This window comes from Benincasa hispida, chromosome 1, assembly GCF_009727055.1.
Source record: "Benincasa hispida cultivar B227 chromosome 1, ASM972705v1, whole genome shotgun sequence".
NCBI lineage: Eukaryota > Viridiplantae > Streptophyta > Magnoliopsida > Cucurbitales > Cucurbitaceae > Benincasa > Benincasa hispida.
The window spans coordinates 66852953-66877917 of NC_052349.1; the positions used below are offsets into that span (position 1 = coordinate 66852953).

The 24965-nt window shown below is 31.3% G+C and overlaps 2 protein-coding genes across 2 annotated transcripts; both read right to left on the reverse strand.

The window, feature by feature from the left end:
* Nucleotides 1-292: 292 nt before the first annotated feature.
* LOC120091319 (3-epi-6-deoxocathasterone 23-monooxygenase CYP90D1-like) lies at nucleotides 293-6825 on the reverse strand. The gene is made up of 8 exons (XM_039049681.1): nucleotides 6563-6825; nucleotides 6059-6392; nucleotides 5599-5748; nucleotides 4635-4895; nucleotides 3287-3376; nucleotides 2994-3179; nucleotides 2778-2899; nucleotides 293-383 (listed from the first exon to the last, which is right to left on the reverse strand). The coding sequence occupies exons 1-8, from the start codon at nucleotides 6823-6825 to the stop codon at nucleotides 293-295; spliced, it is 1497 nt and encodes a 498-aa protein (XP_038905609.1).
* Nucleotides 6826-11992: 5167 nt separating this feature from the next.
* LOC120090393 (DEAD-box ATP-dependent RNA helicase 20) lies at nucleotides 11993-19137 on the reverse strand. The gene is made up of 10 exons (XM_039048027.1): nucleotides 18944-19137; nucleotides 16483-16748; nucleotides 16093-16272; nucleotides 15837-15998; nucleotides 15499-15653; nucleotides 14703-14795; nucleotides 14272-14357; nucleotides 13945-14171; nucleotides 12620-12853; nucleotides 11993-12395 (listed from the first exon to the last, which is right to left on the reverse strand). The coding sequence occupies exons 1-10, from the start codon at nucleotides 18997-18999 to the stop codon at nucleotides 12337-12339; spliced, it is 1518 nt and encodes a 505-aa protein (XP_038903955.1). The 5' UTR covers nucleotides 19000-19137; the 3' UTR covers nucleotides 11993-12336.
* Nucleotides 19138-24965: the final 5828 nt, after the last annotated feature.

Consider the following 24965-nt stretch of genomic DNA (forward strand, 5'->3'; position numbering starts at 1 on the left):
ATCCCCTACTAAACAATAATATTCAAAACTAGGTGATTAAAAATTAAACATAAAGGAAAAGAAAAGAATCCTATGGAAATTGGGATTTAATTTGTAGTACAATATACAAACATTTTTCCCATGACGACAAATAAGAACATTAAAGTGGCCATACTCACACGTTAGGCATTTTGATTTTTGACCAAGAAAATGTCTTTTCTTTTTGTCTGTCCCAATTATTTCTGTCTATTTTTCAAAAGATCAAAATGGTCAAAATTGGATGGAAATTATGTTGATGTGTCTTTGTATCATTTTAATGCTCTCTCTTCTTTACCCAAATTGCCATTCTCTTCTTCATTCTTACTGTTGGGAAGTTGATAATATTGTCTTCCTCAGCCACCCACCTAATTAATCAAATTTACAAGAAGATTAGTATATATAGTCATTATATTGGACAAAGATTATTTAATTAAACTATATAATGTTTATATTCCTATTGTCACAAAAAAAAAAAGAATTTTATGTTCTTTTTGTGTTAAAAGATGATTTAATTAAACTATATAATGTTTATACTCCTATTGTCACCCAAAAAAAAAAAGAAAAAGAAAAAAAAAGAAATTTATGTTCTTTTTGTGTTATGATTTGCTCAAGAACTTTATATTTATGTTTTAAATCCAAGGCTTCAAGATTAGGATTAGATAGAGTACATGTGTTATAGAATAACTCATAAAGTGTCTTTTTCTTTATATTTCAAGGAAATTGGTAATGTGATTACTCGGTTACAATAATGTTTAGAAACAATCCTTTTCTCCAAATCTTATATAGATTTTGAACCAATGTGGGTATAGTTTAAGTGTTAATGCATATATCATCAATAATCTCTATTACTTTAATAAGAATTTTTTTTGGTTTTTAAATAAAAATCCTAAAAAGAATGCCAGATAAAGTTTTAAAAATTGAAAACGAAGTCTTCTTTTAAAAAACCCACAAAAAAAAAAATATTGTTTTTTAGGTCCCGTTTAGTAATCATTTTGTTTTTTATTTTTTATTTTTGAAAATTAAACCTATTTTCTCCCAATTTCTTACATTGATTTGCATCTTTCTTGAGAACAATTGTTGAATTCTTAGTCAAATTTTAAAAACAAAAACAGGTTTTTTAAAAGATATTTGTTTTTACTATTTTACATTCATCAACTTTTTTATTCTTGATACAGTGTTTACTATTTCTTACTCAAACTAAAATAGTTTACACCTCAAATATATATTATTATAACTTGTTTTTGAAATAGTGTTGACTATAATTAATTGGGTTTTGAAATAGTATTTACTGTAGAGGTAGTGTTAACAAATTTCATTTTTTTCAATAGTATATAAATATAACAATTTTAATATTTTGTTGGAGAAAACCCTAATTTTACATTTTGCATAACCCAGCAAGATTCCTCTCAAAGAGAGTGAAACCCTAATTATATGTTGGAAAGTTACACACATCACAACCAAATTGTTCTCAAAAGAGACCAAGTTCCTCTCACATTATAAAAATTCATTTTTCTAATAAAAAAAAATAAATGCTTTACTCCATATACTTAATTTTGGTTCATTTTGGTCTTTATGTTTCCAAAATATTCGACTTTGGTTCATTTTGATTCATGTTCTTCAATTCTGGTTCATTTGGGTCATTGAAAGTGACCATTTTGGTTTCTTTACTTTTATTTTTATTTCATTTTTAAGTGGACCAAATAGTCACTTTTTGAAAGTTCGAGGACCAAAATCAACCTAAAGTTAAAAGTACAATTATGAAAATGAACCAAAATTGAAAGTATAGAAACTAAAATGAATCTTTTAAAAATAAAAAGACTAAAATAAATTAAAACAAAAAAATATTAGAACCAATTTAAACTAAACAGACCAAAAAAACTATATTTTCCAAGGATTGACTCTCTTTCATGGAAGAAGAGGAGCCATCTCCATTGCACGTGTGTGTGTGTAAGAGACAGCAAAAAAATAAAAAATAAAAATAAAAATAAGGGCAGCAACGATGAGACAGAGAACAGAAGGATTCACCAAAGATTCAATTGCTACTTTTTGGATTTTCCCCAATCAATCATCCAAATTTGGTCTATTCAACTTCAAAACTTTCCTTCTTTATATATATATATATATATAACCTTCAATTTCTTCTTTTTCTTTTTTTTTTTATTATTATTATTTTACATTTTTCTACTCCAAAATTCCCTTTGGATTTTTTCTTTCAATTTAGCAATTACTCAATGCTAACCCATAATCATTTCCCCCTAAAAAAACCCATTAAGTTTTTTTGTATCTTTCTCTCATAAATGATTATCATTTTAGCTAATTGGCACATTAATTAGAGACATTATGTTGATTACTCCTTACCCCACTTTGGAAAGTTTGCTGAAAACCACTCATGATTTTGCTTTAAACCCTGATTTTTAGTGAATAGACATGAGTTGATTTGAAAGCATGCATGAATGGATATAATTTGTATGGCAAAAAAAGTTGTTTCATTGTTTCATCTTAGCTTTCTAACTTTTTTTTTTTTTTTTTTTAACCAATCACTAAATGAGGTGATGACGTAGATAGATATACCGATATTTCTTAATTAAGTTGACACATATTTAACACCATCATCATATCTCAAACCTAAAAATGAAAGTTAAGTTATCTTCTTAGCTTTCAATTTATATTAATCTTAAAAGAGATACGATTCGAATCAAAATCCGAACAACGACTCCGATAGATTTAAAAGAAAATGCATATGAATATTTATATTTTACCTGAACTCAGTAACGAAGTGATGTAAGAAAATGGAAGCTTCTAATCTGGCTAATTCAAGTCCAGGGCACAATCTTTGTCCTCCACCAAAAGGAGTGAAATTGAAGTTATTTGAGTCTTTATCCTTTAAAAAAAGAAATCAAAATTTAATATTTCCATACATTAATTAACCATTAAAAATTATACCCAAATAATTAGGGCAATTAATGAGTACTTACTTGCCATCTCCATGGATTGAAATGGTAAGGGCTTTCAAAGTGGTTTTCATCAACATGAACTGACCTAATATATGCAAGAACACACCATCCTTTAGGTATTAAATATCCTTTTATCTCAACGTCTTTCATCGTCTTTCTCATCACTCCTGTTATTATGTTTCCTATCCTTAATGTCTCTGTTATGACCTAAATATATCACGACAATTATAAGAAAATATAATATATTACAATAATTTAATTAAATATTTTTATTATATTATAAATGATATTGGAAAATTGAGTAGGTGTCTTACATTTTGTGTAAATGGCAAAGACAAGTAATCACTCCACTTTAATGTCTCTCCAAGCTGAGTTTTCAGTCTTTTCAATTCCATGTTTTCTTCCTGTCCATTAAAAATTATAAATTTAGAACAGAAAAAAATATTCAAAGATAATATAATAATGCTGAATAGAATATATTTTTGATTCATTGGGTTGTGACTGTTGAAATATATCCTTATTAAGACAAAAGAAAATCATTATTTTGTTGTACAGATTCTACATTCATGAATGTAATATCTGTCTTTCATGATTATCTTTTAATTATTTTCCTTTTTTTTTTTTTTTGTTTATAAAAGAAATCTTTTGTGAAAACAAGAGTATATATTTTGAAAAAGAGAGAAAAATAAATAAAGAGGTATTATTGGAGAGTGGAGAGTGGAGAGTGGAGAGAGAGTTATTTTTATATTATTGATGTGGTTGTCACCCAAATGACAGAAACAATCGCTATCAAATGAAACACACATTATAAGGGACAACCACACTCAATAAGTAAATAAAATAAAACCAAAATTATTAATTTAAAACCAAATTCGCAACCCTTCGATTAAATAAATGGATGATTATAAATATATAAATAAGAATAATTATTTCTATTCCTATATAAGTCCTTTTAGATAAAACAAAAAACAAAATCATGGTGTATGTTTAAAATAGACAATATCATATTATTGTAGAGATGCTTTAAACGTCATTGTCGCTAACAGATTTCTATTTTATAAAATACAAAAAATAAAAGTCTCAATTTGAGGATAGATCTTCTATAGGTTAAGACACAAATTACCATCTCAAATATCAACCAAAAAAAAAAGTAGATTTACATTTCATTTTGGTCTTTTTTTTATTACAATATAAGAACGGAGAATCAAACCTTTGACCTCGAATTTGATAGTATGATGCCCTTTGTCTCGTTATTTTTGTCTTTTCCCTTATTTTGTTACGACACGATTTATTAAGTATATGCATATAAGCATGTTAATATGAATATTATTCCAAGTCATATAGTTAAAAGAAAAGGCATTGACCACAAGTGGATATGTATATATTAGATGGAAATTAACTAACATGTCACAAACCACAAAAGTGATTTTGTCTTTTCAAAGTTCAGCAACTAATAGAAATTTTGAATGTTTGAAGATATTGAAATGGAACCAACTTAAAAGTTTAAAGCGATATTTAAATATCTACAACATATTTAAACAAAAAGAATAATATAGAGAAAGAGTGTTCATTCTAAAACTATTCGAAAGGTTTGAATCTTTACCCTAAATTTGTACATTAAAAAAAACGATAGACTAAAACACGAGAGTATGATGCACGTACCACTAATTGATGGAGGGCAGATGGGGAATCTGAAAGGTATTTAATGGCCAAAGTGATAAGAATTGGGACAGAATCTTGGCCTGGAATCATCATATCAATCATGTTATCTGCTATTAGTTCATCTGTGACTTGTTGGCTTCCATCATTCACCAAAACATCCACAACATCATTAATTGGGATTGCATTACTCAATTTCTCACCCTTCTTCTTTCTTCTACCTTCTATTATTTCTTGCACTAACTTAACCATTTTCCTTTTGGCCTGAAGATTTTGACATAAAAACATAAACAATACAATTTTGCTTGATTTTCCATTTTTTTTAATTTTCAAGAGAAAAATACCTTTTTCTTCCTTTGGATTTTGAGTCTAGTATCTATTTAGTCTCTGGATTTCAAAATCTAACATTTTTAGTCATTCCTTAAGTAACCAAATGTAGTATCTGGATTTCAAAATCTAACATTTTTAGTCATTCCTTAAGTAACCAAATGTTATAATTTTACCCTTGAGGTTTGAGTTTTCTTTCGATTTTGTCTCTATGTTTCAAGACTTGTACTTTTGATCTCAATTTTTCATTAAAGACTCGTATCAATTAATTAATTTAAAAGAATTATAAAGTTTCACCATTGTTTCGTCCCTATTAAGATGAATTTAAAATTCTCACTTCATGATTATTTTAAATTAATTAATAAATATTCACGCCAAAGATTGAAAGGGAATATTTAGTCTGAAAAAACGATATTAAAAGGATAAATCTTGAAATTTAGGGATTAACTAAAACAAAACTCAAACCTCAAAGGTTAAATGGACTAAATTGAAATCAAACTTACTAAAAGTATAACATTTTGAAACTTAGAAACCAAATGAAAACTAAGACCCACAATCTAGGGACCGAAAAACAATATTTTTCAATAATCTCAATTATATATGAGAACACAAATTTTTATAAGGAAAAAAAAAAACTTGCCTGTAATGATCTGTAAAGTCTGCTTCCTGGGATGTTTATTGGGAAAGCCATAATCCCAGCAATGAATTGATTAAACTGTTTCTTGAGAAATTCCATTTCGTCACCAGCCTCCAAACTGATCAGTGTCTTTACTAGTACTTCAAAGGCAATCTGAAGAAATTAATCAAATATAAATTTTATTTTTTTATTTTTTTTTGTCTCTCAGTTGAGAAAAATGAGAAAAAAAAAATTACTTATGATTATGAATGTGTGAGTTTCTTGGACAATATGATTCCTAGCAAAATTATGACCAACCCATGTTTCAAATGAGAGCAATTTCTACCATAAAATATTTAATCATCTTTTTAACATATTCTTAATATACTTCACTCCACTCTAATATTATTGGGCGAACTTAAAATTTAAGTTGATAGATTACGAGAAATTTAATCAAAACAAGTAAGAGAAAAAGAGGAGGTACATTTTTGGCTTCATCTTGAATGTAGATAGGATTGTGTTGACAAGTATTAGTCCAAGTAGGGATGGATTTTTTAAGATATTTCTGCATGTCTATGGTTACTTGAGCTTTGAGATGAGATGACTTGAAAAATGCTCCAATAAGGCCATGAATTCTTCTATGTAAAGAGCCATTGATAAGCAATATAGAAGATTTTCCCATCAACTCTGTCACAGATTTTGGATAAGATGGCACAAAAAACTTTGCATCACTTTGTAGAATAAACCTATTCACTTCTGCATCAGTTGAAACTATTGTTGGACTTCCAAATATATGTGATTTGAAAACCTTTCCATACCTATAAAAAAAAATCCCATTATTTCATGTTCTTAAAAACGAGATATGTCCGCAACCAAAAGGTTTCATCAGAGACGAAACGAAGAAGGAACGACAAAGAAAAATAAATAAAGATAAACTTTTACGACGGTTATCTCTATGAAAATTTCTAGCTATAACCCTGAAACTCACCGTCGGCGACGTGTGTCCATGAAGGTGTCGGGACGTTGAGAGTAAGCGGAAGAGATGAAGTGGAGGGTTTCGCCGACGAAGGGGAGACCGAGGGAGCCGGAAGGAAGTGAAGGATTGTTGGAGGAGATGAAAGAGTTTGAAGATGATGATGATGATGATGATGGTGTGGTGGGGATATTGATGAAGCTTTTGAGGATTATGATTGTGGAAGACATAAAAGCTGCAGCTGTGATGAGCTGCACAAATATCCACAAAGAATCCATTTTTTTGATGAATCTGATCTTTGTGTGTGTATAGATTTGTTTTGAGATTTTGCAATGGTACTACTCAACCCTTTTGAGATCTCTCTTTTTTTTCCTCTTCTCTCTCTATCCTCTCTCACCTTTTATATATAAATATGAGGGCTCATATGATGATCACCACTCTTCAAATTTTGAAGGTTTTTTTTTTCTTTTTTGAGTTATTGCAATAATATGAATTTGCATGGTTTTTAGGTCCACAGAGACTTTACCCTCCCTTTTACGGGGTAAAATTGACAGTCACATTGTGACGATCTCTCCAAATAATTGAGAGAGTTTTTCTCTTTTTTTTCTTTTTTTTTTTTTTTTTCAAGGAAGAGGTTTTATTATGTAGAAGGTGTAGGTTGAATTTTCCGTAATTAAATAGTAGAGAAGAGGGATAGGGTAATGCTACCTAAGGGATTTATTGTAAAGAATACATTTTAGGAAAAAATAACAACTCTCCTTTAATAATATTTTTTTAGAAAAAAACTTAGGTGCAACCTTATTGTGAGTTCAACACTTACTGTACTTAATGAAAGAGGCTGTCATGTGTCAAATTTTTTTAAAAGTAAAAATATTTATTTTATTTTATTACGTAAAGATAAGAGCATTAAATTAGATACAATGTAAGTTGTATCTAATCGTTGTCCTTCTTTTAATTGTATTTTTATTTTTTTAAAACAAAATTATAAAAGGAAACTTTTTTTTTCACAATTTTATGAAACTTTACCACGATAGCACATTCTTCCTTGTGTTTCAAAAAGTTAAAGGCAAACTAAATTACTTAATATTTTGAAGAAATTATAGGGTTATTAGAAGCAAAAATATATATAATTAGAAAAACACATAGATTTAAGTTTTTTTATATTAAATTGTTTAAATATAAATTAAGGTTAAATTACATGTTTTGCGCTAAAGTTTATTTCAAGTTTTTGTCAAATTAAGAACTTTAAAAAATATTTTTTAATATAAATCTCTAAATTTTCAATTTTGAATGAATTCAATAAGTCTTTATAATTTTGATTTTGATATCTAGAAAATAAGTTCTTACACTTTTATATCTAATAGATGTGTTGGTTTTGTAAAATATTGAATATGCCAATGGCCTCATTAGGACAAAAAAATTAAAAAATTATGAACCTATTAGATACAACTTTCTAAATTGTTCAATAGCCTATTTGACAAAATATGAAAGTTGAGGGGACTAAGATTTTTAATATAACTTATATAATAGTCAAAGTGACCTTAGCTCAACGATCATAACTTTCCTTTTCAAAGATCGAAACTTCAATCCTCCATTCCCATCATTATTCTACTCGATATATATATAAACTAACATAAGGGACATATATAAATTTATCACTCTTTTTTCCTCCTTTTACACAATTGAACAATTTTGAAGATTGAAAGAACAAATCTTGATAATTAAAGTTGAATAAATCTTTTATAAAAAAGAAATGTTTTATATATTTATAACTAGTATATAGTAAGGAAGTAAAATTACTTATTTAAAAAAGAGTGAAATGAAAAGAAAGAAATTATAATGGAGAGACAAAAGACCAAAAGTTTATTTAATTTCAAAGTTTGAATGATGTAGCTCTAGAATATTGGCTCAATAACATGTTTAATGGATGACAAATTTTCTTTATATATTATTATTAATATTATTATTATTATACATATAACACTGCTCAATTCAAAGATATAGACCTACTTATTACACCCTCCATCTCAAAACATTGATCTTTTAATAGAAAGTGAGTTTTCCAAAGTAAAACTTGGATTATCCCTCCATTAATCTTTGACCATTTGACTTTGAAATTTTTATCATTTCTATAATTACCATCCAATGGAGTAACTTCTAGAGGATACTAAGTTTGATATTTTATTTAATTATTCCTATATTATAAGTTTATAGCTATCATTTATCAATCAAGGAATCGATATTAAATTAAATTTGTAAAACGTTATTCTTTTGTTGATGAACAAGGTGAAGCACAAATCAAAGGCTATAGTGATTACTTCTTACACAATAATCTTAGAGATCTAAGTATAATTTAAGGGAGAAAAAAGTTCCTTTCAAATAAAATTCTTATTATATTGAAATCTTATTAGTTTCGTGAGTACGTCTGAACTAGCTTTTACATACGTCGATTAATCTCACATGACAACTGTCTAGCATCATCCTTTATATAATTTGATTGTTTAAAAAACTCATAAAAGATATAGCCATGAATCATCACGACTTGCTTCTCATGCCTTCCATGTTAGAATAATAAATATAAACTTCCTTTTGATCATCACTCCACATAGAGGATGCATGTGCCACCCTATGTGATGGGAAATTTAAAAAGGGGAATTTTTTTTTTTTAATTTGGAGTATTCATCATTGCCCATAAAATCTTTTTGAATCCAACCCATTTTTCTTGCACATTTTCAAAGATTTCCCTTTGACCCTTTCCTTAACTTATGTTCATTTTAATGACCCAACATTCATTCATTGCCAATTTGTTTAATAATTAAGTGTTCCACACTCTCTCTCTTCAAGCCTAGTACCTAACTAATTGATGTGTTAGTTTATTTAACTCACTAAATATAATAGTATATTGTTTTGGCACATATCATCATCATGTCATCAAACTCTTTGGACCTAATCTTTTCTTTTCCCTCTTATTTTCTTTGTTCATTTTCAAAAGTTTATATATATCTTTGAGAACCTCATAGAAAGCTAGAGAAAAGAGTTCTTTATTTGCCCTCAAAAAAGAGACTAGAGCTTTGGGATTATTTTGAATCTTGATTGGGGAACTTTGTATAATCTATACAAATAAAGATATAATTAGACAACTTATATGGAGCCTTAACATTTGACTAGTTGCACTAGTGAAAGTTGACATGCTTTTGGCTTTAAGAACACTTGACTGATCCATTTCCTTCATCCATGGGATTGTTCTGATTTTTTAAAAATAAAAATTAAAAAAAAAATCAAAAAGCTTAAAATTGTTCTTCATAATTTCATGATTTTAAAAGAAAAAAATAACTATACTAGTTAAATTTAAGCTTTCATTCTTGAACTTTTAAGATTATGTTATTTAGATTCGTACAACTATACTTCAAAAATTTTCTAACAATTTTTTAAATTTTCAAGATTATGCTCTTTTAGTCCCTATAACTTAAAGTATTTCTAATAGATTTTTAAACTTTCAACTTTGCACTTAATTGATATGTCATTAACTACACAAATTTAGCGATAGTGGTACATTCGCTATAACTTAAGAACTATAGGGTGGACTAATTTCAGGCTAGTTCAAGCCACTAGTACAAATTTAAGAATGAATGACATTAAAGGGAAATGTTTTTTTTTTTTTTTTTTACCAAGACAGAAGCTCCAATTTGTTGTAGTGAATGTGTTTTATTAGTATTAACATAACAATGGATGCATGCTAGATACAAAATTAAAATTGTATATCCTATCAACCCTTTCTAAGTTATAAAACTTAAATAAATACAACTTTAAAATTTGATAAACCTATAAGAAACTTCTTAAAACGGCCTTTTTTTTTCGAAGAATAAGAACATGATAAACACTACTTTAAAAACACAAAATCGAACTTATAACTTAACCTAAAATATATGACTCAAACTTATAATTTAACCTAAAATATATGCCAAACATAAAAACAAACTGCTGAGGAAATAAATCTTTTGAAAAACCTCCATCTGAATTACACCAACAATACCCTAAAGTTTGACAAATATTGGCCTTTGGTATTGAGGCAATCTTAGCTAAACAAAAGACAAACATATTCTGTTCATACTGTCTGACAATTGAATCTAATACAATCAAAGTAACTCATATATAAGTGATCTGTTGGTTTCTAAATGGTGACTTTGTAAAAGGTTTATCAACATTTCAAGTTCCAATGAGCCTTTAACTTGAAACTAAATCTGCAACAGAAAAACAAAGCAAGGATGTTAAATTAAAGGTACACTTGCACACTAAGTTTCCTCTTAAATATAATTTCTTCTTTGCTTTTGGATCCTGTTCAATGAATATGCTGCTCCTTTTTTCAAGTCAAATCTTTACTTTATTCATCGTATCTCATCATATTTTATAAACATAAGTCTCAATGTATACTTAGCAGAAAACTAAAGCCACGTATAACAGATTCATAATGAGAATTGGTATAATCATAATATTTTTTTTGATAGGTCAATCGTAACACCAAAATCATAAATGTATTAAATTACTTTTAATTATGCTTACTTAGAATTATAAATCTATCACATTTACTATTATCATTATCGTTTGACCCTAAACAATAAATATGACAAATTCATATTTCTCATATTGTAAGAGTACACTAACTATCAGTATCAATAACATAATTTCAAAATATAAATGAATTAATCATCGTTCGTTCTTCAATCAGTTTGTATTTTTATTTTAGATTGTGCAATGGATCCCACATATCAATATAAGTACGAAACACAGGATAAACAACCATAAATGAAATTCATTGAGACTCACTTTTAAGAGTACCATTCATTTATTATTTTTCTCCTGGTATAAATATGATGATTATGAAAGAATGTAAACAAAAACTAAATTCAACAGAGTGAAAATTTTCCAATGCTATGACAGTATGGGAGTGCATCAATTCCATTTTTGTCATAAACAAACCATTAGAAAATGATATGAAACCCGTGACATAGAACAATATATCATCTAATGTCATGTCAATAGTACTAAAAAATTTTCTTTCCTCCCTGACTAATGAGGACTACAAGAGAGTAAGAGGGGAAGAATTTTAAGTGGAAAAAAATTATAAATTTAGTTTATCAAGCTCATGTTTTGTCAACCAACTATAGAGAGTTAGTTCATGCCATCATAACCCCTGCTCTCTTGTCAATCTCTATATTTCTTCACGTTTGTCATAATTTCTCTCTTTCATTGTGGGTTTGAGAGTAAGCATGGATCAATCCATCCTTGTTTAAAATCCAAATTATTATATAAATGCGTGATTATGTTGGTCCAAAGTTACAGCTAATCTAGAGATTAGCTGTTTCCTGAGTTTCGGCAGCTCTTGCCTTTTTCTTAATGATAAAAGATATTATCCCATGTAAGATCCTTGACGATGTCTCGTAGAGAGGTCAGAAATAATTAGAAAATTTACTTTCTAACATACTAGAAAATATCATTGGTACAGTACTGCAGCATATTTGAACAACTTGTCTACTAAATACACATTAACTTGAACATTTTTCTTTTGAGGTAAAAAAATGAAATTCTTTCTTGTACATCAAAATCCCAGAGAACTTTCACCTTCTTCCTGTCATGTGTTAGTAAGAGTGGCAGTAGATGGAGCTGTTCAAAGGGTTAACTTTGTAATTTGAGCATACCTACTTTTTCAATGGCAACACAGTGCATATGTAGCAATATCAAACATGTGATTGCAGGACTAATAATTGACTTGAAAGATCAGGTTTAGAAAATCAACTCCATGATCGTCCTCCACCATATCCCCTTCCACGATCTCGAAATCCCCCATGACCTGATTAACATACAGATTAAATGTTCGATAAACTCAAAAACATTCATTAACAAGCACAGAAGTGTATGTACAGTTCAGCGAGGATGCACCAGAGAGAAATACAAGTAATGGACCAAGCTTCTTGATTACTTTTCCTTTTATACTTGGTAGTTGGTATTGATTTTTAAACGTATTGATAGTAATAGGAACAAGAACGCCATTTCACTAGCATAGAGAAAACTAACCTGAGGGAGGAGGAGGTGCACCACGACCCATTGCTGCCAGTTCAGGACTAACCTTCTGTCCAGCCTCTTCAAGAATCGCTATAAGTTCTTTTGCAAATCTGGCATTAGCAGCGGTAAAGAAAGTGTATGCAGTTCCTTTCGCTCCAGCTCTTCCAGTTCTACCAATTCGGTGAACATAATCCTCAAGAGATCCAGGAAAATCATAATTTATAACGTATTTCACGTCCTTCACGTCTGCAGTCAAATGACATTGTTAGGAAATACTAAAGACAGCAGTAAAGTTCGTCAAAAGATGAAGCTACAAACTTATGAGACACAACACCCAGTTCCTTGAGCAATCCGAATGAATTCTGGTCCATACAAATCTAGTGTTAGTAGCTTTTATCCTTTTAATAATGAGCAAGAATATTATTTTCCATTCATACATATGAAAGAGCAAACTTAACAAAAAATATATACAAAACAAGAAAGAAGATGATGCATCTGGTAGGTTACCTTTTTTTTTTTTTTAATATATGAACACTTAAATCTGAGGATATTTTCAACAGAGAAACTTGCAGAATAACAAATTATATAGGTAAGCGATATTCTACATGTTCTTCCAGGTTATCCATTACCCACATCCTCATATTTTATCTAATTCTTTGTTGGGAATGAATTGCTTATGTGGTTTCACCTTTTGAGGCGATTTACTGGAATAGGTAAATTCTTTTTTTTTTTTTTTTTTTTTCAGTCTCTAACCCTTGCTTTCATCTGGCTTTTTGACCCCGTGCTAATGATATCTTGTCCTGGCATCTGGCTATTGTTTTACACCCTTTTGGGTTATTCTCCCGTGCTAATGAAGGTGTTAAAGGAAGTGTATTAAGCAGCTCTTTGGGAAATCCATACCCATCAACGTCGTCCAGAGGTTTGTTTTGTTTGCCTTCTCATCATAACCGTTTTCTTTCATCCTTTTGAAGTCTCACATAAAACCAACATGGAGTTTCTGTCCAGTCCTCCAAGGGATAGAAGCAAGTTACAGTAGGATTTGGGCGTATTGGCTTTTCAGCAAAATATTTGGTCCTATCAGTAAAGGCACATATTCAGAGTGTTAGGTGGTTCAATACTTCCCTTCGGGTTTTCAACTTCTTCCTTATTTTCAGATATTACTCTGCTTCTGATTGCAGATGATTGAGATCATTATGATACTTTTAGGTTGAGACCCTTATCTTTAGTTCTTATTGTTCCTATTGGAAATTCTGTTGTTCTCAGAATAAATGCACGAGCAGATATCCGGCGACTACTGTAAAAGGTCACACCTTACAATTTTAATATAAAAGACATACCTAAACCACGAGCAGCAACATCGGTAGCCGTCATTATAGGACTCTTGCCAGACCGAAATTCTGAGAGGACCCAATCCCTTTCTGCTTGACTCTTATCACCATGAATTGAAAGTGCAGGCCAACCATCCATGCGAAGCTGTCGGGTAATTTGATCACATCCTTTCTTGGTATCCATAAAGATCAGGATTCGACTCCCATCCATGATATCCTCTAGTAATTTCACCAATCTGGAAAATTAGTCAGTACCATTTACTCTCATCATACCCTGACAGGCTTTTGGGGAATTATGGTCCCCTAAAAAAACAAACGACCACACAAAATACTCACTTGTTATATTTCTGATTTTCAGAGACAATATCAACATGTTGGCGTATGGCATGATTCGCTTTCAGATCTGGAGAACCAATGATGACCTGTGGAAATTAATTTTTTTAAAAAAGAAAAAAGAAGTCAATAACAGCATAAAGAATGCTAAAGACCACCTCCCTACTCTCTCCATAAGAGAGAGAAAACTAATAGATTTATATTTTGGAGAAAGAATCTTCAATTACCATCCACAGCAGTTATCCTGAAAAACAAAACTTTCCTTCATGGTGGAATTCTTTTATGTAATAAAAATGTAAAGATAAATACTGCCATGCTATGGAAAGAGAAGTGAATGAACCTCACTTCTTTCTTAGAGAAGTACAAGGTATATTTTTGCAACATAGACCACATTTATGTCCTTGAAGAGGGTGTATGAGTTAAAGATTTTTTACCTTGTATGGATTGTAAAGAAACTGCCTGGCCAATTGTTCAACTTCTTTAGGCCAGGTAGCACTCCAGTACAACGTTTGTCTATCTGGTCGAATCTGTATTGAAAATAAAATAGCATTTAAGAAAATTTAACAATTTGGCACAACACAATTAAGTGCTATCACCAACTGACCCATAAAAAATGAGCACAAGTAAAGCCACCAAAAACACACATAAATGCCTGGCTCAAAAGCTGGCTATCAACCAGGACTGCACCAGAAGCCAAGAAAATACAATTCAGTTTTAACAAATCTTCTGAACAGTCAGATTGATTTAGAGTCTGCAAATTTATCATACAGAATCTAGTTCCAGGAAATCGTGCAACTTATGTCACCAAGGAACTGAGACGAAAAATGTCACAACTAATAAGTTTTTAATGAATATCAACAGTCAGAATATTTGGTTTGCCCATTTTGAATGAATCTTTTCTTCTCTTAAATAAACTAATTAAAAAAAAAGATTAACAGACGGAATGAACAACATTTACGAGCAAGGAACTTGTACAGCAGTATAAAAGCAAAAAAAAAATGTAAGAGAACAGAGGACAAGAAGAAAACCAACTTGCAAAAGAGCCCAAAACTGTGTTTTTTGAACAAACAAAGTTGTCATTTTTACTTTTTTTCTTTTTTTTTTATTTTTGCAACACCATTTTTACTTGATATTATCTGAAACCTTTACCTTAGATCTATCAAACCTATGAAAATAATTACATACAATATGACAATAATGTGATCAGATTTAGCGTACAAGAACTTAAACCTGTGAAACAATTTTTCGTATTTGAGGGTCAAATCCCATATCTAGCATCCGATCAGCCTCATCCAGCACAAGGTAAGTAACCCTTCGCAAGTTTGTATGATGTGACTCCATCATATCAATCAACCTTCCCGGTGTAGCAATCACAATTTCAACTCCTGGTTTTACAGAAAAAACAGGAGCTAATCTCACTAGGTAGGGTAGTAATTTTTTAAAAAAATAAAAAAAGAGGGGGGATATTCAATTAATCAACCATGAATGTAAGAAGAAAGTGTTCATTGACACCTCAAATTTTGGTTAGGATAAGAGTATGAACATCTTGAACTTAATTCACCATCTACCTTTCTGAAGATCACGCACTTGAGGTCCCTTGGGAACGCCACCGTATATGCATGTGTTCTTAATCTTCGATGATGCACCAAATTTTGTAGCTTCTTGTTGTATTTGAACGGCAAGTTCACGAGTAGGAGCTAGAACTAACACAATCGGACCATCTCCAGGAGCTGAGAAATATTATAAAATGAAAATAAGAAATCAGTTAATTTGAACGTAATGACCACAATTAGACACTTAATAGTTTACACATTATCTCCTTACAAAGAATTGGCTGGGCATTAACATGGACAATTGCAGGCAAAAGGTATGCAAGTGTCTTCCCTGACCCCGTTTCAGCAATACCAATGAGATCTCGACCTTTGAGTGCCATTGGCCATCCTTGCGACTGAATGGGAGTAGGCTCAGTGAAGCCAGCTTTGGCAATTTCTTGCATGACATAATCTGATATGCATAATACGTTAAAAATCTTCGTATGCATTAATTATAAAGAAAATTGAAACTAAACATTAAATAACTCAGGTCATATCAACAATAATGCTCAAACTTCAAAATAGCATCAATCATCTAGAGAATGTGGCAGTAACTGTTGAATTATAACATCAGAAGTCAAATTTTAGTTTGTAAAAATAAGTTCTTTCTTAAGAAAAGTACCAGGAAATCCAACATCGCGGAAAGACTTGACTGGTTTTGGAACATCACGACCTTCTACGGTAATTTCCCTCCTTTGACGATACTCCTCAACCTCTCTCTCTGTCATTGCCGCCACTGATGGAGCCTCAATGTAGAAGTTCTTCTCAAAATGAGGCAATCCATCCAAATCCACCTTTTTTGGGCCCTCAGATGCATAATAATCATTCTTGCTAGAGGAGGATCGAACAGAACTGCTATAGCCTGTAGACCCACCAAAACCTGAATCACTGCAGCAGCCCAAGAGACATATTGAGAGAGAGAGCCACATTATTTAAGGAAAAACAAAATAAAGAATACCAACGTGGTTTATCCTAAGAAGTACAGGGAAGACAATACATCATTTTTCCTAAAAGAATACAACGATACAATCACAAGAAGAAAACATATGAACATTAATTTAAAGATTACTATGATTAATCATATTTTAAGAACTTCACAGATTTGTAAGTTGAAACTTGAAAGGTATACGTGATTATGGTTTTCAGGTTGATTTTGTAAAGAGTTGGCATCTTCTGACAAGGAGAAATATGGAAAAGATTAAACATGGAAGACTGGAGTTGGGAAGTTTATTGATCTTTTGAAGCTACTGGAAAATATTCATGCTAGAGAAATGGTGAGAGCCGAGAGGACTAGGATCTTCGTTTCCATTGTTTCATATTTTTATGAAGAGAATTTTGGAATGGGAAATGCTCTAGAAAAATTTAAGTATTTGATTCTTCAGCTTTTTATTCGGTCCTAAATTCAAAATAAGTCAAATAAGCTTCGGAGGAGATGTCCAATGATGGCTTTAAATCTGTTGATCTCTACTTGAGAGTTGGTGAATTTTTGGATCATCTACTTTTTCACTACCCTCGCAGTAAGGAGTTATGGCACTCTCTCTTCCAAGGCCTATCAAGAATCAATGAAGCACAAACATAGACACTAATACGAGATATAGATATGATAGGATACGGCGATAAGCAATTTCTAAAAAACTAGGATATGGATACATTGAGAATACGGTTTTTTTATATATTTTTTCTAGGTTATATGTAGATTTAACATAAAGATATTAAATGTAATCCACTAAAAAGCATAAAAGGTCAAATTAGTGACAATAGTACAAAATCCAATACATGCACTTAAATACTATACAAAAAACATCATCAGAGATATTGAGATACAATAGAAAAGGTTGGTGGCATGTCGGAGTCAGATTGATCAAAGAAGAAGAACATTAGAGGGAAAGGTACAAAGACAAACAAAGAAGATAAAGTTGAACTGTTGAAGATATTTAAGAGGGTTATTTTTTGCATGACTTGGGGCCTTGGGCTGTGAAGAGGAAAATTATCAAAACACGTTCTTAAGAAAGTCATAAGTAAGAAGAATGGTAAAGATACCGATTTAAAGGACCTCTCAGAACATGGCACAACCATCGTCTTCTACATAAAAGGTAATAAAAAACAAAACTTGAAAGATAGGAAGAGATTGATTTCCATGGATTCATAAAGGTGTCCTTAGAAGCTAAACTGAAATCTTGGTCAAGAGATGAAACCCATACTTACAACCAACAGATGCCACGAAGCATGAGGTTCTAAACAGAACCATCGTAGCTACTTTAAGAGAAATGCCACATTTCTGCGGCACAAATTTCTGATGCTTAAACCACCCACCACAATAGATTGACCCACTTCCCTCCTCCACCTCCTCCCATTAAAAACCTCTCATGATCTTTTCGAAGTGTGCCTTCGGCATGTCAGTTTTTAAATCTGTTCTACAAACGTACTTCTAAAGATTAATCAAGTTGCTTCGTATTACTTAAGCTTCCTATTCCCTAGCCCATATTTTTTAACACTAGATGACTTTGATAATAAATTTAGAAAGATAGCAAAAAGAAACCCAACTGATCAATGAACATAAAACAAGAGAAACAAGATTTATAAATAATTATCAAAACACGTTCACACTCCAAATGAAATGTGGAGGGGGGAAACTTCACTTTAGAAACCAAAAACATCTTCAGGGTAGTCATAGGCTTAGAACGAAATTAAGTACTTTCTGGAATACGGTTTAATCCCTTGCTTTAGGAGTTACGGCACTGTACTACCTAAAGCTCTGGTAACACCTAGGAGTACATCACCGAAAGCCTTTTAATAACTAATCTTTTTGTAATTAATTCCAGTTGGATGTTTCTGGATTCCCCAAATCTTCCTCTAGAAGAAGGAAAGAAAAAACTGCAGCCATAATCGGGATACTATTCAATCAGCTACGATGTAATAAACTTGAAGCAGCAAAATCCCATTACTCAAAATAGCCCTCATCGTGGTGAAAATTAAGCAAGCTCACAAAGCCTAAGTACATTAAAAGGCTTAAAATTCAAAGCAATAAAACCAAAACCCACATTCGAATGCGTTCACATGAAAGGAGGAAGATAGAGTGATACCTTCTACGGTCGCGATAAGAAGTGGGATCGGAGGAGCGGCTGTCGTAGCGACTCATGGCGCCGGAGCTCGCCGGAAAGAAGTTGACGAAGTGGGAATTTAAGGGTTTTAGACGCTGGCTCTGTTCGGTGAAGGCGAAAAGCGAAAAACGAACAACGGAGGACTTTCTGTGCCCTTGGCTCGATCGACTTCGAGGCTTGCTAATCGTACGGCTAAGTTTTTCTTTTCGGCTCACTGCACCTATTACAGGGTGCCACGTACTATAGCGGTGTCTTTCGTATTAATCAGATTTATTGTTCAATTACCTTAATGAAATTAGGATAATTTGGATGAAGGACCGATTAGGTTGCATTTTGCGCGCAGGTTTAGAATCAAAAAAACTTTAGAATGTCAACTTGGAGGCTACGAGGTTTAGATAATCCGGGAGGTATTGTGTTGGTAGTGCAGGTTTTAGAAATAAAATCCAAATTTATAAATCTTGAGCTTGTGAAATATTTTCTTATTTTTTAAATGAGTTCAATCTTATCATCTTAATTATTTTAATATAATTAAATTTAAAATAAATTAAAAAATTTATAACTATATATATATTGAATCTTGAAATAGAGATGTGACTAAAATTATATTTTTATTTAATTTATTATTTTAATAATTTGGTATTTTGATTTTACTAGGTTTTAAAATAAAACTTCGTAGATTTTATCACTTTAACTAGTTTGAAAATGATCGATTCTTTTTATGATACCTTCAAATTGAAATAAACTCTTGAATTCAATTATTGAAAAATTATAGTTTCTTTTTTTTTATCAAATTACATTTGAGGAATTAAACTAAGGGCCTCTTTAGAGTGATTTAGAAAAAAATGTTTGACGGTGGGATCGCTGGAAGTGGTGGCCAAAGGTTGGCCTGCGGCGATCACTAGAGGTAAGGTCTAGAAGTTGGCTGACGAACTTCCTATATTAAATTAGGCAAAAAAAAAAAAGTAACTCATGGCTTTAAATAGTTTACTATTCAAACCTACGAGAACATGGTGGAAGAAGCCAAGGTTGGGCTTAGGATGCCTAACTCATCCAATCTCAAGCCTTGAAACAAACACCCAATCAAAAACATTTTGAAAAGTCAACCGTGATATAGCTCCATTAGAATAAAAGATGTATTCTCTATATTTTAATATAGAAACTGTTGGATTGGTATCCAAAATCTCTTTGTTCTCGTAGTTTGTAAACTTGTATAAACAAATTGTTATTAATAAAATAAACGTTATTTCGTTTGTGTATTAACTTAATCCAATAAATTAAGATCCAAGATTATTTTATGTAACTTGAACATGCATGTGGTTGAGATATAAGTGGATCATGTTTAAGAAATAACCTAAATGGTTTATAGTAAATGGCAGATAAGGTTGGATGTCTTGTCCTGGTGACACTACAAATATGGGCCACTTTATAATTGTTACAGTTGTTGTAAAGTGTTACAAATGATTGATCCTAACCATTCATGGGGAGACATGTGAGTGAGAGTATCTTATACAAAGAATTTGTATAAGACCGAACCACGAAATAATTAGTCTTTCTTTATAATGTCATCAACTAAAAAGACTTACATTTCACTAAGATGACCATAAGTAACTTGACCTTAATCCTAAGTGAGTTATGAACTCCTGCATATAAAGGCAATCCTTTGATCTGTATGGGTGAGAGTGGTCAAGTTCATCGACTCAATATGCCTACCATTTTAGAGATTTGTTTGAGTAGAGAGCTTTAAACATAGTTATACTAGATGGAATTATTCCTTTAAAGGATCTTGAACAATAAGGGCCCTCACCCTCTCATTGACTAGAGATAGGTCTAATTTAGAGTAGGACTATATCTAATTGTTCATTAAAGAAATTAGTGGTATTTAAGAAGTTAGATGTAACTAGAGAGGTAAAACAATAATTTGACCCAACTATAGTTACGAGCAATTTATGAAGGGTCAACTTACTGTTGATTGGTTATATTTATGGATACAAAAATATATCTACAGTGCTAAGAGTCCAGTTGTCAGTCTTTGGTGGAATGACCGAAATTAATGAATGTTGATTAATTAAATTAAATAATTAATCTCATATCATTGGAGCTTCTAATCTGTAGGTCCATAAGGTCCCCTTACTGACTCGATAAGGATTAAATGAGAATCAATTAATTTTAGATTAAATTTAAATTGTTCAAATTAATTAAAGGAAAGTTGATTATATGAGATGCAATTAATATAATGTATATGGATATATTAAAATATTAAGTTTAATGAGAGAGATAAATATCTGAATATGATTAATGTATTAATTATATGAATGAGATTCATATAAAAACCACAGGTTAAATTAATATGAATATGATTCATATTAAAACTATAGATTATACGAAAATATGTAAAGTTAGATTATATTATATATAATATGATATAAATTATAGGTTATATTATATGAGATATAATATAATGTTTTAATTTAATTATATTATTTTAATATAATTAAAGAGAGTTATTTTATGTGATGAAGAGAGTTATGAAAATAACTTCCCTCAACTCTTTCATATATAGGATCACAAAGGGATTTTTTTATAGTGGATGAACATACGTGAATAAAAAAAAGTGGTGAACCCTCTCTGCACTTTTCCTTCCTCTCTGTAAAACTCTCTCAAATAATTCTCTTCCAATTTTCTCACCAAAATCAATAAGAAGAGCCCACAACTCTTTGATTCTCACCTCGAGAATAATAAGGAAGACTTCGGTGGTGGTGTCCAAGAGTTTCTGCATTCTTGTTGTGTTCATGGAAGAAGGTCCTGTGAGTAGAAGACGAGTTCATGATCATTAGGAGAGGAGTACGTGAAGAATGATTTCTTCAAAGTTAAGTGTTTACTCTTCCCTTTCCCCTCTGTACGTTTTAGAAAGCATGCTTAGAATTTTGTTTATTGTTCTATGTTTTCTCTAGTTTTAATTTTGTTCTGAAAAGAATTCATTGACACAAAAGCGTTCATACGCTTCCGCACTGGGATTCCATACCTTCAATTAATGTTAGAGCCAAATTATGTCTCTGAATTTATTTTTGAAAACGAAAATCAGAGAAATGGTGGGTATTGCACTGCATTGTGAATGTTGATTTGCAAATTAGATGTTTTCAAAACTTGGCACTTTAGATTTACTGGTTAAATTGTTTAAAGTTGTAAGGGCCATTGTTTTAGGCATTTAAATTCCTGCTCGAGTTTGTAAGTCTATGTCGATCGTGATGCAAGTGTTGCTGAGAATATCAGTGCAATTTCAAGCAAAGACAGACTAGTTTTGAAGCAGAAATTGCATTCTATGCTAGAGCGAAATGGGAGAGCATTGCAATGCTGCCTTTTACGCTATAGCACAGAAGGGCCAACATTGCAACCCTCCAGTCGAGCGTTGCTACACTAAAACATTATCCAGACTAACGTCGCAACGCTTCAGCCGTGCGTAACGACGCTAGAGCGATTTCCAGACTAGCGTTGCGATGCTACAACCGAGCGTTGCAATGCTCCAAGACGGTCACACGTGCACGACCAACGGTTTGAAAAGTCGTGAGTTCGAGGCTGACGTGGTGCAACAGTCATTTTTTACCCATTTTTTTCTAATTTTATGTAGTTTATTTGCTTATTAATTAATATAAGTGTTATATTAATTTAATTAATTTTTAGGAGTGTCAATTTTTTTATCCAATTTTGTTGTTTAATTAATTTTACATGTGATATATGATTAATTTAAATGTTGCATGATGTAGGTCATATAGTTTAAAATTTCACCATAGGATAAACATTTGTCATGCATCATATTTAATATAATTGTTATATTATATAGTTACATGATATTATAAGTATGCCCATACATCATATTGAATATAAATGTTATATTATATGATTGCATATATCATTTACATAAGTGTTATATTATATAAAATGAAAATGGATGTGTTTTATTTTCATTAGTTTATAATATAAATGTTATATTATATAAAATGAAAATGGAATTGCATTGAGCATGACATTACTTAATTAATCTGATTGTTATCTTTAATTAATTTCATTAGGTGCATGATTATAGGTTTTAATTATTTCATTAATTTATAAATGTTATAAGTTTGATAATTAGAATTAAAATCTATAATCAACAGTTGCATGTCAACATGGATTTCAATTAGTTTGAAATGGTTTAAAATTAATTTCACCTAAACCTATATTCAAATATCACTAACATGATTAGAAATAAGTTAATTTTTTATTTTATTTTTAATAGGATTAATAAAAGATTAAGTTTATAGAATAATTGTCTATAAGGGACCTTTGTCTAAGAAAGGTTATGTTTAAGGTTGGGGTATTTAAGCTGACAAAAATGGAACTAGAGATGTCCACGGGGTGGGGCGGGGATGGAAAAGCCCTCCCTGTCCCTACCCCCACCCTCTATTCCATTCCCCGTCCCCGTGAATTTCTCCGCGGGGAATGGGGTGGGGATTACGTGGGGATCAGGTTCCCCGCAGGAAAATTTTCTTTAAACATATCCAATACAACTTTCATTTAAATAAAATATTATCAATTTTGGTAATAAAAAAAGTTGGAAATGTCCTAGAACTCGCAGTTCATAAAATTCATGTTAAACATTTTATTTATCAATAAAATATTATTGAGTATCTTATTCGATAAGTTGTTGATATTGCATTCTATTATGAAAATCCAATAAATATATCAATGGCTATAGTATGAATACTTTAATTCTATGTAGTGCATAAACAGGATCAAGTTAATAGTATATAACTTAAATGGTCTATAAGTATATGGATGAAATTGGGTATCTCATTGATGCGTTGGTTTACCATGCGATGTAAGGATGTGTGGATGCGATGATCATGCAAGTTTTCCTAATAAAGGCCAAGTATAAGCCTTCTTAGGGTCCTGGTAAGTCCAGGGTCGAACGCAGGGATTACTAAATAGAGATGTGCGACGGACTTTCTGATCCTATTGCGATGGTGATAAAGAAGTAGATGGTGATTTAACTTAGATCTTCTAATGCAGTGGAATTAAATACGGAGCGATGAAAGGGTGGTGTTGTAACAAGTATGCGATGAAGGGGTTGAAAAGAGATTTAGCTAGCATTTCTTAAGATTTTGTTCAAGTCATGCGATCATGCTATACACAAATATTAAGCACTACATTTCTCAATGCATAATGCCACATTTTCTATTTCTAGGATGCATGCAATGTGTATGGAATGTAGCAGATAAAACTTATTTCTAAGTCTCTACTCTTGTGTATGTGATCTAATTCGACTCTCTCAAGCCTATATTCTGTCTTCAAACTACTCTCTCAAGTACTTCAAATGATGAATGAAGCATACATAAGACAAGATGATCGCATAAAGTGCATAGCTTAAGTCATTTTAGCTAAGTACTTCTCAACTCATTCACAAATTTAGTTACTCATGCATGGTATGAAGAGATTGAACATAAATTGAAATGAATTTTCCATTTTTGCAAATAAAGTATTTGAGTACAAAACAATAAATGGTGTAAGAAGTATCAAGCCATGTAAGCAATGTCTTGCTTCCTCTGGCTTTTTACACTACTCTTATCACTTCAACTCTTTCTCAAATTGTAGAATCTTGCTCTCGTAAGGGTTAGGTGTCTCTCCTTCGTGTTATTTCCGGCAGCCTCTCGACCTCTTCGAAAATTAATTTCTTCTCAAGAATCCCCTTCCCTCGGCTTTGCCTTGCTTCCTCGCGTGCTCCCTTTTTTGGTTTGGTAGCATTAGGTATTTATAGAATTCTTAGGCAAAGCAGTTCTTCTCATTAATGATTGCGTGGATGGCCAGCATTAATTTTCATACCCTGTTGCGCCGTCTGATAATCACCAAAAGTTCAATGTATTTGCAATGATATGGCCTTTCAATGACCGTCAACTATATTTCCGAATTGACCGTCATCAGCTTTATGTCCCATCATATTATGTTGTTGTCTTTATGTAAAGTCTTTATC